This window comes from Akebia trifoliata, chromosome 13 (assembly GCF_017979445.1).
Source record: "Akebia trifoliata isolate Shusen 1 chromosome 13, ASM1797944v1, whole genome shotgun sequence".
NCBI classification, from domain to species: Eukaryota; Viridiplantae; Streptophyta; class Magnoliopsida; order Ranunculales; family Lardizabalaceae; genus Akebia; species Akebia trifoliata.
In genome coordinates this window covers 1530562-1545135 of record NC_141387.1, presented here as the reverse complement: position 1 = coordinate 1545135, position 14574 = coordinate 1530562, and the positions used below count along the sequence as shown (strand labels likewise).

The following is a 14574-nucleotide window of genomic DNA, read 5'->3' as shown; positions in this document are numbered from 1 at the left end:
TGGACGATTCCCTTGGCATCAAGCGCAATGTGGACTCGAATAGCAGCTAAGATGTTGAATGATCTAATGATGGCCAAAGATGGACCACCACCATCTTTGTATATTTTTTGAATAATGATTTTCTACGCCCCCATCACAGAATCGTAGATCATTTGCCTTGAGATACATAGAATCATAAATATATTTTTTTTGTATCCCGAGGCAAATGATCTACGGTTCTATGACGGGGGCGTACGCATAGTAACAAAGAATAACGTATTTTTTTGTTTAAAAAACACGTCTTGCATATCTAACGATTAAAATGATTACAAAACTTCGTTTTCATTTGTAACCCTAAAATCAAACAAAAAAACCTGTTTTATTCCCTTTTTTTTTTCACAGGGCAAAAAGAATTCTTATTTTGTCAATATGGGATTTGATATATATTAAAATTTTGTGACTCATAAATGTAAAAACATGGTATATATATATATAGGGGGGCGTTCAATGGCCAACTTTTTTTTTTTGATAAATATAAATTTTATAAATGAAAAGATTAAAAGGAGGCTGAGGTAGCCCCCAACAACAAGAAAAACAAAACAACAATAAAAAAAGAAAGAAAGCCAAAATACATGCCCTACGCAGGGCTACGAGCCACAAATGTTATCCCAATTAAAAACAAAGTCTTGGAAACCCACTCCCTCAAAGTTTTTACTCAACTTAGACCAAAGGAAGAGTAAGCCCAATATTTCCAAGATCACCGTGTGCCAATTTTTTGGCAAAACATTTTTCAAAACATGAGTTAGAGGTTTTGGAATGGGCTGATTTTTGGTGAGGATGATCTCTATGGTGAGGAGACCATCATCACCAAAAATCAGCCCATTCCAAAACTTGTAACCCATGTTTACAAGCTGAAACATCGTGGACCGTCCATTTTTTGTAAACTGTTTTTGATGGGATTAGAAGTTTTCGAATGGGCTGATTTTTGGTGAGAATGATCTCCTCACCGTAGAGATCATCCTCACCAAAAATCAGCCCATTCCAAAACCTCTAACCCATGTTTTGAAAAATGTTTTGCTAAAAAGTTTGCCCTTGAACGCTACCCATATATATATATATATCATTTTTATTGTTTTTTCCTCTTTTTTTCTCATTTTTTTCTCGTTTTCAATGTTTTTTTCTGAAATTTTTCTTGCCATTTTAAACCCATACTCCAACTTTGTGATTATGGGCGTATGTCTGAGGAGGCGTTAGATTATCACGACTCATATTTTTTTTTATTATTAGAGTATGCTCCACATTGATGACATAAATCATCTTCCAACCACGCCATATAATAATGTATGTATTTTATATATATTGTTGATTATTGAATTAGATCTACCCCTATATTATAATCTTCACATAATTATAATATATATAATGGATGTATGATGATACCATATTGTGTGGGAGCATCAAAGAAGGAAGATTCCCATGGAGTGTTGAATGGTTCAAGTTGTTCTTTTAGTACTTGATGCATTGCCATCATAGTCATTGAAGTCTTGTGTGAAAAATGGATGCACTATCACACCACCTAGGGCTGTCAATGGGTAGGTTCCGGTCATGTTTGGTTAAAATGATTTTCTGACGCCCCCCTCTGGACACACGTCCCCATCACAGAATCGTAGACTAGTTGTCTTGGGATACATAAGTATGAGTAACTCAAGACAACTGGTCTAGATGGAGGTGTAGGAGGTGTACGTCAAAGAGACAAATTAATACACAAGGATTTATATGATTGGACAGTGTGTCTATGTTCATGAAACAAAATAAGAAAAATCACTATTTTCTCATAAGTTTTACAGTCCTAAAGATTTCTATTTATAAAATCGAGAATTATAAAAATATGTGAAACTTCTCAAAACAGAAATCACTCTAAAGAAAAAAAATTCTTAAGAAAATATTACACGATTGCGTTTTTCATGCCCCTACACCACTGCAACTCTACCTAACGCAACAAAATACAAGACATTTACACAACATGACCCTATCTTTGTGGATTAGCCAATTCAATCGACACCCCTAACGACACTATTTTCTAACTTGATTTGTGTGAAACATGATTTTAAAACTCGATTCCGCGTTCATGCCAGATACCGAGTCATCTCGTTCAAAAATCAGAAAGATGAACGTAGGGTTTTAAATCTCATCCGAAAAATTGACTTGTTTGTCAATCTCGTCCATGTCGAATACCGAGATGACTCAGGCGATATGGCTCGGTCTCGAGCGAGTTTTGAAACCATGGGTCTGTGAAAGAAGAATCCAGTTATGGGTCTCCGTATTTTCCACGTGTCCATCAAAGGATGTTTATAGTAATTAAGATCTCGTGATAAACAAAAAAGATAAAAAGATAATTTAATAGAGGTGCTCTGCTCCACACTCCACAGAGACTTCTCAAACAAACAAACAAACAAACAAACAGAGAGATTAATTTTATAGTCATGGAAACATCTTCAATTCTTCCTCTCTATCAGTTCTGCTTCGTTCCTCCAAAATCTTTTCCATCCAAAGCTTCTCCTTATGTGCCATGGAAGCAAACTACTTCTCAACCCACTCGCATACGCTGTCAAAAGATGTTTGTCCCTGGTGGGTAATTCTTCTCCTCTGTTTCTGTAATATTAATTTATTTATTTTTTAAAATTTTTTAATTTTTATGAGATGGGTTTTTGCAGGATTCGGTGAAGCATCACCAGAAGCTAAGGCAGCTAAAAACCTCCATAGTTTCTTCACCTATGTAGCTGTTAAGATTGTTCTTGCACAACTTGAGGTGTTCCTCCTCCCATCATTCTTCTTTCTTTATTGAATTTTAGATAATTAATACTCAAAGAATGGAATTTAAATTATTTTTTATTCATTTAAATCTATCCATGAATGATTTTGTTTTTGATAGCTATGGTAGATAAGAATTCATTGAGACTTATTAAAGCTCCATCAACTGTGGAATTGCAAAATTTGATTCTGTTTTGCGTGTGTGTGTGTGTGGGGGGGGGGGGGGGGGGGGGGGGGAAGTGTGAGAGCCACTATTGCCACACCAACTTTTACTAATGCCACACCACTTCTTATATAAATCACCAAAGAATTTCACAGTTGGTGTGGAGTTAGTAAAAATTGGTGTGGCAATATAAACTCATTTTCTGTAAATCAAGTTCGCATTTTGATTATTGGGTTTGGTCGGTCAAACAGCTTACATGTGTAGTCTGGTCCCAAGCAAACAGCTTTTGCAACATAGAAATCCAAATCATCCAATAAATTTTAGTTCAAACCAAGGAATAAATAAATTCATCTACAAAGAGAAATCACAATTGATCCCACTCCTTTGTTAAGGAAAAAAGAAAATGCAAAAGTTTAGAGACCCATTTTGCCAAACAAAAATAAGGTTATAGTTTAGAGACCCATTGTGACTCTTAGAAAATTTACTTATAAGATGGATACTGCGTTATACAGAGTAGTTAGATATAATCGCGTATATCTCGATCATTTCATTTGTTACATTTATTTGGCAGAGCAGAGCTATAACCCCGAGGCTTACGACGAGTTAATGGAATTTGTAAGTAGAAACTCATTGAATGACGGAGACAAATTTTGCGCAGATTTGATGCGAGAGTCTTCAAGGCATAAAGTCCTAGGTATGTTGAGATAGAATAAGTAAAAAATTCTTGTATTATGGTCGTGGATTCCTGTTTCCTTGCATAATTTAGATGAGATGTTATCAGTTTTGGTCTGGGTTTTTGCCCGCATGCATACATGTTATTATAGACAAACATATGAACTAATGACTACAAGTAAAAGTACATTTTAGTGATCTTTTATCAGATTTTTTGGTTTTGTTTATTTAGGGTATGTTTGATTGCATATGGAAAATAGGGTGAAAAATCAATTTCTATAGAAAACGACATTTTTCAAGTATTTGATTGCACATGGAAATGGAAAGTTATTTTCCACCCCAATCAAAAAGTCCACCAAAACATGGATTTCACTTTCCCACCCATATGGGTGGGGAAAGTGAAATCCACCCATATTTTTCATCCCCAATTCGTCCCCGCCCATATCTTCTTCTTTCCTATCACCACCACCACCATTACACTAACCTCATCGTCACCATCTCCGTCTCTATCATCACCATCTCCGGCCAGCTTCTCTCTCTTCTTCTCCTTCTTCTACATCCCTCACCTCTTCCTCCGCCACCACCACCACCACGTTTTCCTCCCATTTTCCTCATCATCTTCTTCCTCACTTACCTCTGCCGCCGCCACCATCACCATCACGTTCTCCCTTCTTCTTCCTCACTTACCTCCACCGCTACCATCGACGTTGTCACCGCCACCACTACCGTCTTCGTTGCTGTTGTCGCCGCCACCACCACCGTCTCCGTCGCTATCGCCACCACCGCTGCCACATCCTCTTCCTCCTCATCTTCTCTTTTTCTTTTTTCTCATATTTTTTCCATAATTTTATCCAAGTAAAATCAATCAATGGATTTGATTTTCCAACCCTACCTATTTTCCACCACTATTTTTCCATGGATTTCAAATTCCATAGAAAGTCACTTTCCAAGCAATCAAACATACCCTTAGTGTTCTTTAACATACACTTTGAGATTGATAAATTGTGTGGGCTTTGTTATAGAAGGATCATTGGGCACTTTGAGCATTATTTTTATCAAGACAAGTTGACATGGAAATCACATCTTTAATCTTCACTGAAAGAAATAAAGTTTTGCCGCTTTTCCTGAAGAATCTCGTTAAAGACTTGCATCATTTTTTATTTTGATTTCCAATTCGCAGTAGGTACTTATATTGTTATTATCAAAGGAATGACTCCTAACTGTTTGTGTTTTGTCTTGTGGCTGAATCTGTGGGGATTACTTTCTTGGCCCCTCACATCATAGCCATGCGCATTTTAGAGGTAAGAACACATATTTAGAATAAATTGAGAAACTGGTTTGTTAATCTTTTCCATGACAGTAAGTCTTTGATGATCTACATATTTGTGTGATTTCAATCCAGGTTCGATCAGCTTATTGTAAAAATGATTTTGAGTGGGACAACTTGAAGAAGCTAGCTTTTAAGGTCAATAAATTCTTTCCTTTTCTCATACTTCTCTGTTATTTCTTTTTGTAATTATTAAATTATACCATTGTTTCTATTGTATGGATTCTTGGTATTTTTGCAGATGGTTGACAAATCCAACACACAACTGATGCGGGATTACGTCTTAGAAACCAGTCATGGAGAAAATTGAAAACTAGTGATATGCCACCTCCCAACATCTCTATCAATCTATATACATCTTGTAAAACATTTGACGATATCTTTTCATTATGAAACTCAATAGAAAACAAGAAATCTCGTTACCATTATCCGACCCATTTTGTGTGAAAAGTTACATACACAAATTATTTACTTAACCAAGTATTCTTGAGAGCTCGAAGTTACCACTAAGAGCACTAAATACACATGATTTATATATATATAATCATGTTTTTCTCTAGAAATTGAAAATAATAATGATAATAAATATTTGAGAGAGAGAGAGAGAGAGAGCAATTGTAATCCATTCAGCCCGCTGTTCTTCTCTTCATTATATGTTCGACGGCTGCAATTCAGAGGCGATATTAGAGAACAATGCAAATGTTTGATAGGCACTGATTATTATTCACGAACATTGAAATGTAGTTTAATATTTTTCAGGAACTGTGGATGGATTACCTCAATATAGCGATGAAGATCACACGAAGCATGAATTTGTCCTTGACTAAAATATGATTGAGCATTCTCCTCAATTTTGCCTAGTCTGCAGATTATGTCACAATGTACATCTTAAAAATCTTCATTCAGAGGAAAGCTGAGAAGTTAAATGGTGGGTCTCATCTAAATTATTTCATAATTTTGCATTAAGTAAAAGCTATCGAATGGTGGATCTCATCCTTCTGTATGTGCCCCAAGTGTACATAGTAAATTTTCCTTACGATCTAGCAAATGGGGACCCTACCTTTCTTCCTTTTCAGTGAAAATAGGGCATAAATTAAAATATATATAAAAAAAAAGATGAAAGTTTTGGGCAGAAGATTTACCTATAAATATAATTTACCATGATACCTCCACTTTGACGAAGGCCTTTTTCTGATTTATCAGCCATCCAATTTAATCTCTCAATCATCTATTCCATGATCAGAAAAAAAAAAAAAAAAAGTGTTTGAAGATGAGTTCAGCTCGACAAGTTTAATTCAAGAGAACTACAAAAATATCTTCCGACATCCTAAACGCAACGAAAAAGACCTAGTACATTATTGACCTCATCATATAGAAGAAGAATCACAGAAATGTCTTAATTGGAATTAAATAGTCTGCAAGAAAGAACATGAGAATTGCTCAAATGTAAAGGTTTCAAATCAATAACTAGTAATAACTATTACCACACATGATTTTTGGGCGGTTGACAAAAGATTAAACACAATATCACCGATAACTAGTTGTGTAGAACTAATTGAAGCAATCTAATCAACCTCATGTTTACTAGTTCAAAATTGCAGTATAGGTGAAGGTGTATCTTTCTTTCCCTTTCTCATGCAATAGCTAAACCAGCTGTTGTGCATCCTAATTTTGTACTTTACAAGCTTCAAAATTCACATCTCCATATTCAAATTTCAAATCATGTTTAGGGTCAGCAAAACGAATCATGTTTCTCCATTCGAATTAATGAGCTAAATAACCTTAATAATTTCTAAAAACAAGAAAGTAATGAAGGTAGATTCAGAAACTAGAACAAATATATGAAAAAAACATGACTTTTGGCAACAATGCAACCATGATGGTAAGACATACCGCTCCATTCTGTAAGTGAAAATTTGCAACAGCATCTAGAGCTTTCCCTCTCTTTTTCTCTTGAAGAAGGTACCTTCAGATATCCAAATATGAATTTTTAGATGAACAAAATGCTTCAACACTAAAGTCTTTGTAAATACTTTAGAGACTGATCCATTTGACACAGAAGACGCTTTGTTGATTTTTCATAACCAACTACCATTTTTATATATATTAAATTTGAACTACCACATTGCCATGCGAGACACATAAATGAATAAGCCAAGCTCTAGCAAAATAAAAGCACTCAATATTTTTTTTTCATGATCAGTTTCTATGGTCAAATTTTGTTTCATCTGTTAAGGAATTCCTTGTAGTTAGAGTATATCTACCTGGCACACAAACGCATGAGAGGGGCTTGTAATACTGAGATCAATTTATCAGAATTGATCCACTCATAGTTTGTTGACGTCAAAAGGTTCCACATCACTTCCATGCCAGTTTTCCCAGAAGTAAATTCCCTGCACTCTAAATGTTATTGTAACGTGAGAACACTATTACAACATTACTAAAGTCACATTTCAATAGAAAAGAATTTGGTAAGCCTTCTACTCATGCAATTCTATGCTCATAAAGCTTTTGGAACCACTTGGAAGTATTGGCAATAACGAAGTCATGAAAATAAAGCTTACGCGGCTGAGTCCAACAACTCCCGCTCTTCTTCTGGTTGAAGTATGTTTTCTCTGAAAGTAGAACCTAATCTCCCCTCTGATGGATGGGGTGTGTCTTCAGTTTCTGCTTTAGCAAGCTTTGATTGAGATGCCAACTTCGATAGGAGCCATTGCATGTATCCGGGAATTGGGCTGAGTGTTGCAAATGTCTATGGAGAAATAAACGTACTTGTAATGTAAGAACCGTCACCAAGTCCAAGCCTTAGCCATATGAGATAAATGATTAAGTGGGTTCTAGGAAAGGATGCACCCTAGGTATGGATCCTACTTTTGGGAGAAATATGTAATTTAAAACTTGTTTTTTAAAAGAAAGATTGCATTTAAATATGGTGACAGAAAACTTACAGAAACATGTGGCATATCTCTTTTCACGAGCTCGATCACACGTTTAATTAGAAACTTTCCTAAGTTGATTCCTGCTAAGCCTGGCTGTAAATTTTGTACAACAAATAGATTAGACATATGGAAGCAGACACTTATGAATTATGATTATAATTCAACAATTTTTCATTTTCATAATAAGAAATAAAGGTCAAAATGAAGCAAAAGCAAAGGAAGTTATACAATGGTCATATAAGGAATATGAGAAAAGAACTTAAGGTTAGAAATGCGAAAAAACTTAAGCTTGGTACAAAGTGTGAAAATTGTAGAAAGCCTATGAGAGCTATGGTCAGGTTCTCTGTAGCAAAATTCAATAGTTAGTTCCAATAAATACTAAGCTGCAAATTTTACTTGGCCAAGATTTATGGATACTAATTGAACCTAACAACTTGTTTGAGCCTTATAGTGAATTTCCTGGAATCCAATGGTTCATCTTTTTAAAAAATAATATAACTAAGTAGTATCAACTTAATCAATACTTTAAATTGCATCATATATAAACTTAAGTTGTCTTTCTCTCCTTAATTGCATTATATTAGCTAATATCCATAAATTACCAGATTACCTTTTTTCCAATTGAAAATTCCTACGTAGTAAATATAATATTACATCCCCCTATATTCTCTAGTCAATAGGTATGTGGTGCATATTGTTGAATGTATATTTTTCTCCACTCTCGGGTGATTCATACCCCAGCTAAGCCCCGTGACCTTCTTATATTCATAGTTCTACCTTTCTCCAACAGATCGGTCTTTTGGAGTAGTTGGTTGGTTAACATGGTATCAGAGCGCTAGGTTCTTTTAGGTCGCGGGTTCAAATCTTTCCACCCTTATGGGTGAGGGGGAGTGTTGAGTGTATATTTTCCTCCACTCTCGGGTGAGTCATACCCCAGCTAAGCCCCGTGACCCTCTTATATTTAGAGTTATCCCCTTCTCCAACAGATTGATCTTTTGGAGTGGTTGGTTGTTTAACATGGTATCAGACCGCTAGGTTTGTATAGACCATGGGTCTGAATCTTTCCACCCTTATGAGTGAGGGGGGGTGTCGAGTGTATATTTTCCTCCACTCTCGGGTGAGGCATACCCCAGCTAAGCCTCGTGACCCTCTTACATTCATGGTTCTCCCCTTCTCCAACAGAGCAGTCTTTTTTATTTTTTTAAATCTTTACTTAGTCTAGAAATACTGCGAATACCATCGATACTGTTTTCCCCAATTTGTCCAATTTGAAACTCATGTGTCAGACTCTAACATCAATGCTCATGTCCGTGCAACATGCCCCATATCAAGGCTTATTCAAAAATTAATTTTTTCAATCAAATGAATTAAAACTAGAGACTGTAGATAATAAAGCCTTCTCAAGATAATAAGTATGGCAGTAAGATATACAGAACTTCTATTTTAAGTGACAAACATTCCCCAAAAAGTAGTACTATTCTTCCACATGCATAAAGCAATAGGTTTTAACTCACAAATAACATAGAAAATGATCCATAATATCTTTAATATATTTTCTAAAGATTTTTCAACTGTAATATCTTGCATAAATATAGCCTTGCTGCCATTTACTCTCACCTGAGTTGATGATATAGAGTAAAATAGTGCACATGTTGCTTCATTTTCAGGTGTCGGAGGATCATCCCACAAGACTTCCTGAGGAAAATAGAGAAATGAATTGTGAGCATTAAACAACTAATGAAATAGAATAAAGTGGAAGAATAAGACATAACCTGTATTGTCTGGGCCACATCCTTCAGAAGTGCAACTTCAATAAAAATAAGGGGTTCACCTGGGGAGAATTTGGCATTCAAATACTTAATTAATTTAAGACAGGAAAAGAGAGAAACTAAAGAAGTTGATCAACTTATCCAACCCTTGAATCCTAAAAGTATTCAGATTATAGATATTTTCTGCTCCAAACATAATAAGAAGTCATTTCAACCTTAATTCACAATGAAGTGTACACTGCCATTGGAAGAAAACTATCATTCCCGGTTTATATTTAAGGGAAGGTAAATCTTAGCCGATTACTGGTATTTTATTCATAAGTTCCGGGTTTTTCCATGACATGTTAATGCTCTTCACACAAGAAACTCACACTTCTCAATAGTGGTGTCACCTACACTAGTCGGTTGGCCAATGTGTAAAACCGTGATCCATTGTTAATCTCATTGGTGATGACATTAATGGTGTTTATCCCTTGAGTTCCAATAAATCAAATAATATATGTATAAAATATGTAAACTAAGCTATCCAATTTGGACATCAACATAACATATATGTTTACAAATACTCAATTGGAGGACAACCCCAATACAGCTTAGAGTTGTTAACCTCAACCAATGAAATTCATTGGTTACTCAATTGAGGAGAAACACCTATACATCTTAAGGAATCTATTATGGGACTTTTGGCAAAATAACTAGGGAGTTGTAATCACGCTAGATCTTCTTGAGTGTTTACAATTAGAAGGTCTAATGAGGCATATATAGATAAGAGAAGTCCAACCTCTTTCCATAGTATTGGATGCCCCATCGATTGTGCTTTGGAGATAGAGGAGGTGAAAGGTGAAGGCCTTTACACTTCAGCGCATATCATGAGGACGCTGTATAGAGGATTGGCCAAGCACTCCTTTAATATATTTCAGGAATTCTTGGTTTCGATTTAATTAATTAATAACCATGAGTTATTAAAGAAATTATTCAACAATAGGTACATATACCAGTATTGTTCCAACATAGACAAAAACTTACTAACCAGGTATTGCTGGATGTATATATCCAAAGCAACGTCGACCTATACCCAGCCTTCTTTTCAGGTCTATAAGATTGCTGATTGGATGCACAGCCTAAATAACAACCATAAAAACACAACAACAAAAACAATACACAACATTACATGACAGAATCATAAAGTAATAATAGGAAAACCAAGACCAAGTAAAAAAAGAACGTACCTCATACGTGACAATTTTCTCTAGCAAAGATGCAGGATCATCCCATGTAATACGATGAAGCTCCAAAGCAGCTGGACCAAGCCATGTAACAAGTTTTTCCTGTAAATAGGAGTCTAGTGCTCGCAAAGATGCAACACTTTCATCCCTGTATACATACAATAGAATTGTTTCAGTAGAATTTGTAACTCCTTTGGTTCGTTTTCTTCCTCAATGTTCGAAAATGATCATTCAATCTTTATAAAGCACTAGAATTCCCCATTAGCGGATAACTATTTCACTAACTGAGGATAAATAACTATTGAAAAGCAAAGATATATGGAGTCACTATGCTTCCTTACAAGAAGAATGAGCCCTTATGTGTTGTACATCAATCTTTTTTAACGACCCATAGTTTTTTTAATTTATGGGTAAGCTGGACTTGAACCCACGACCTCAAATTGGCTTTGCAATGTGTCAAACCATCTGAGCTATGGGTCTAAGCCCAACGACCCATAGAGTTGAAATCAGTATTTTTTCTTTCCAAATTGAAGTTGTGCATTTCATTCCTCGGTATGGATCTTTGTGGCTATTTCTATGTTCGAGACATTTAAACAATCAAAATGACTGAATTGTTAGAAAAATGAAACAGAACCTTACGCAAGCATAGAGAGAAGATCAGCCCGAAGCATTGACAAGAACTTCAACCCTCCAGGGTGGGTGTTGAGCCGTTCAAAAAGGACATCATACTTTGGCTGGAGAGCATGTCTCAGGTTTCGCTCCGTCCTATAAATTGCAGATAACAAGCTTTCCTCCTCATTGCCAAACGCTTGATCCTGTTCACCTGCAACCGCAACATTATTTTTGATAAAAATCAAATTTGGAGAAGAATGCGGATAAGTCCAAATGCCACAACCCATCTCACCGGAGGGAAACTGAAGACCAAGATATTGTTGTATCAATTCTCGAACTTTTGTACTACTAACATCAAATTCTTTAGCGAGTACAAGTAGTAGTTGCCGACGGTCCTCATGAGAAAGACTAAAATACCCCTGTGCATACCAATTGCATTACTAGAACCAACTACCAAGAGAGAGAGGGAGGGAGAGAAATCTCTAACAGAAACAATTTTAGTTCTTATTGTTAAATACCTCTGAGAATTCATTAATGACAGCATCTATGATATCTGTTTTACTCGATGATATGGCTGAGTACATCGACTCCTGGACAACCTTTAATTCTCTGAAAAAAAATGTTTTTTTTTTAAACACAAATTTATCAATAAAATTATGGAAACAAGTACACAAAGTAACATTCGTCCCCAGAAAAAGACCTTTTCGGATTGCTTGAGGAATCGAATTTCTGGAAAGATGAGTCTAAATTTCTGTCAAATCGGCTGCTTCCAGAAGCAGGTTGAGAATGACCAACTTCATTCTGCCAAACACATGAATTATGAAAAATTTAACAACCCAAAAAGAAGATTATGAGATCACATAAAGATTAGAATAATTTCACACACACACACGCACAAAATTACTCGGTTTCTCAGAAATCATCCAAAAAGATCTAATTTTTCTCCAAAACTACAAAACCAATGCCCAAAACAAAATGGGTTTCCTTTAATCTCTTCCAAAACCAAATGAGTTTGTAAAAATGAATCTAATTGGTGATATTTGAGAGATACGGTTCTCTTACAGGGGAGGTTGGGAGCTTGTTTGAATCGGTTGGTTTCATTTTGGTCCTCAACAAAATCGCCAGACCCTTTCTGTTCATTCTCTATTTATACGTCTCTTGCACATTAAAGTTCAAAAAAAGAAAAGATAAAAACAGAGCTTCCGAAGTTGAGGAATGACAGAGAAGACTCAACTCGGCTTACGTGTCGTCGAGGGAACCAAAGATTGTCCACCTTACTCGTATCTGTGGAGATGGGGAAAAGGTCGAATCGTTTTTCTTGTTTGTTTCTTTCTTATTTTTCGGGTTGTCTTTTTTTTTTTTTTGGGATTGGGTCTTTGTTTGGAAAGATGAATCAAAATTGGTTTTTTCTTGCTTTCTGTTTTGAGAGAAAATAAAAATTGAACATTTGATAAAAACTAAAAGCAAACATTAAGAGTTTAAGACTGACTTTACTCTTGTATAGATGCAAAGAAGAGATTACATTCAACATAATAACTCTAAAAGAAGCTAGCCCAAATTTTTAAAAATTGGAATTTTTTTTTTTTTTTGGGTGTTTTTCGTGTCTAAGTATAGGAAGCATTTGGAGGCCCTAAAAAGAGCCAAACATTGTGCCAAAATAGGGGTTAGAAGTTTCGGAATAAGTTGATTTCTGGTGAGGATGATCTCTGAACCCTAGTTCACAAGTTGAAGAATCATGCACCATCTGATTTTTGTAAACAACTTTTGATGGGGTTAAAAGTTTCTGAATGGGCTGATTTTTGTGAGGATGATCTCTATGCCTTTAACCCATATATCGAAAAGATGTTTGGCTCTCTTTAGGGCCTCCGAATGCCACCCTCTAGGTATTATCTCTGTCATCAAAGAACCATGAATCATAAAACCCAACTGCTGAGGACAGGGTGAGCGAGCGACTGGAGTGAAGTCATGATAAGGTAGTCGTACTAGAAGGTGAGATTGGATCACCTCTTTTTCAAGAAAAGCCAATGTATGTTGGATATTTTGGTCCTCGATACTGCTTCATCCCTAAAAGTATTCTTTCATTTCTCAATTAAAAGTAAGACCGAGCTCGTGAGCTTATTATCATAGGTTAAGAGTCCAAAAGTTTAGAGTAAATAAAATCAAGATTGAACATGTCGAATGGTAATTTTATACTAATATACACGAAGAATGTATAATAAAAATTGATGATCTAGAAATACCTTGAAGCGATCACTTTGATTATCTCAAGTCTATTATACCTATAGATGGATAGATTGATGAAAATGTCTGATAATAAAAAGAGATTTGGGTGGGGGAGAGTGGAAGTGCGTTTTTGGAGTGCTTTGTAACATACTCGTACCATCAAGTTAAAATGAAGATATTATAAGACGACAATGAGACCAGATATGATTTGTGGAGTGGATTTTGGGTGATCAAGAAGTATCATGTTAATATATTTGAGGGTAGTAGAGATGGATGAGTAGAAAGACTGAGGAAAGATAAAATTAGAATTGAAGCATTTAGAAAAAAAAGTTAGGAACATCTCCAATATATGGTGAACTAAGATTATTTGGGCATGTTCAACAAAGGTCGATTATAGCTTCAATTAGAAGAAATATACGAGTCGAATGTTCTAAAAGAACGAGAGGAAGACCCAAAAGAATATGAATGAAGATATGACGACGTGACTCTGGACGAAAAGGAATGAAGGAACAAGATTGGTTTAGCCGACCCCAAATCTTCATAATAAGGCTTTGAGGATGATGAAGTGCTCGATTACCAAGATCATGAAAATTTCTTGAACCTGGCATGCAAAATCACCAAGGGACGGGCCAAACAGATAGGACGCGAGAGTTCACTTGCAAAAATTCTGAAATAAGTAAAAGCACAAGGCCTCTCACTCACGTCTATCACAATCACATTCACCACACACAAAACTGTGTACTAAGTATACAACACTCGAAACATAGGTGAATTTGCATCGAGGGACACAAATTTCCACCCATCATGAAGAGATGGTGTTACAGGAAACGCTGCATCCATGTGAAATCAGACG

The 14574-nt window shown here is 35.7% G+C and overlaps 2 protein-coding genes across 4 annotated transcripts; one reads left to right on the top strand and one right to left on the bottom strand.

The window, feature by feature from the left end:
- The first annotated feature begins 2372 nt into the window (after positions 1-2372).
- RBCX1 (Chaperonin-like RbcX protein) lies at positions 2373-5380 on the top strand. The gene is made up of 6 exons (XM_086420786.1): positions 2373-2607; positions 2694-2788; positions 3530-3647; positions 4910-4926; positions 5028-5090; positions 5194-5380. The coding sequence occupies exons 1-6, from the start codon at positions 2463-2465 to the stop codon at positions 5260-5262; spliced, it is 507 nt and encodes a 168-aa protein (XP_086276912.1). The 5' UTR covers positions 2373-2462; the 3' UTR covers positions 5263-5380.
- Positions 4592-12802, bottom strand: LOC147387189 (malonyl-CoA decarboxylase family protein). 3 transcript variants are annotated; one of them, XM_086420785.1, is made up of 16 exons: positions 12561-12796; positions 12199-12299; positions 12017-12107; positions 11791-11917; positions 11526-11709; positions 10890-11034; positions 10691-10781; positions 9664-9722; positions 9509-9586; positions 7901-7984; positions 7517-7704; positions 7217-7345; positions 6846-6918; positions 6095-6180; positions 5730-5814; positions 4592-5616 (listed from the first exon to the last, which is right to left on the bottom strand). In XM_086420785.1, the coding sequence occupies exons 1-16, from the start codon at positions 12636-12638 to the stop codon at positions 5602-5604; spliced, it is 1614 nt and encodes a 537-aa protein (XP_086276911.1). In that variant the 5' UTR covers positions 12639-12796; the 3' UTR covers positions 4592-5601. The 3 variants fall into 3 exon arrangements, with proteins under 3 accessions (XP_086276911.1, XP_086276909.1, XP_086276910.1); XM_086420783.1 differs by having other exon boundaries at positions 11526-11917; positions 12561-12802; XM_086420784.1 differs by lacking the exon at positions 12561-12796 and adding an exon at positions 12395-12529 and having other exon boundaries at positions 11526-11917.
- Between the last annotated feature and the right edge of the window lie 1772 nt (positions 12803-14574).

Coding starts and splice junctions, on each gene's coding strand:
- LOC147387189 (XM_086420783.1), bottom strand. CDS start 12,638: ATGAACAGAAAGGGTCTGGCGATTTTGTTGAGGACCAAAATGAAACCA. Junction 12,300..12,560: donor ACAAGCTCCCAACCTCCCCT/GTAAGAGAACCG, acceptor TGTGTTTGGCAG/AATGAAGTTGGTCATTCTCA. Junction 5,815..6,094: donor ATGGTAAATTATATTTATAG/GTAAATCTTCTG, acceptor CATAATCTGCAG/ACTAGGCAAAATTGAGGAGA.
- RBCX1 (XM_086420786.1), top strand. CDS start 2,463: ATGGAAACATCTTCAATTCTTCCTCTCTATCAGTTCTGCTTCGTTCCT. Junction 2,608..2,693: donor TCAAAAGATGTTTGTCCCTG/GTGGGTAATTCT, acceptor GGGTTTTTGCAG/GATTCGGTGAAGCATCACCA. Junction 2,789..3,529: donor TTGTTCTTGCACAACTTGAG/GTGTTCCTCCTC, acceptor TTGGCAGAGCAG/AGCTATAACCCCGAGGCTTA.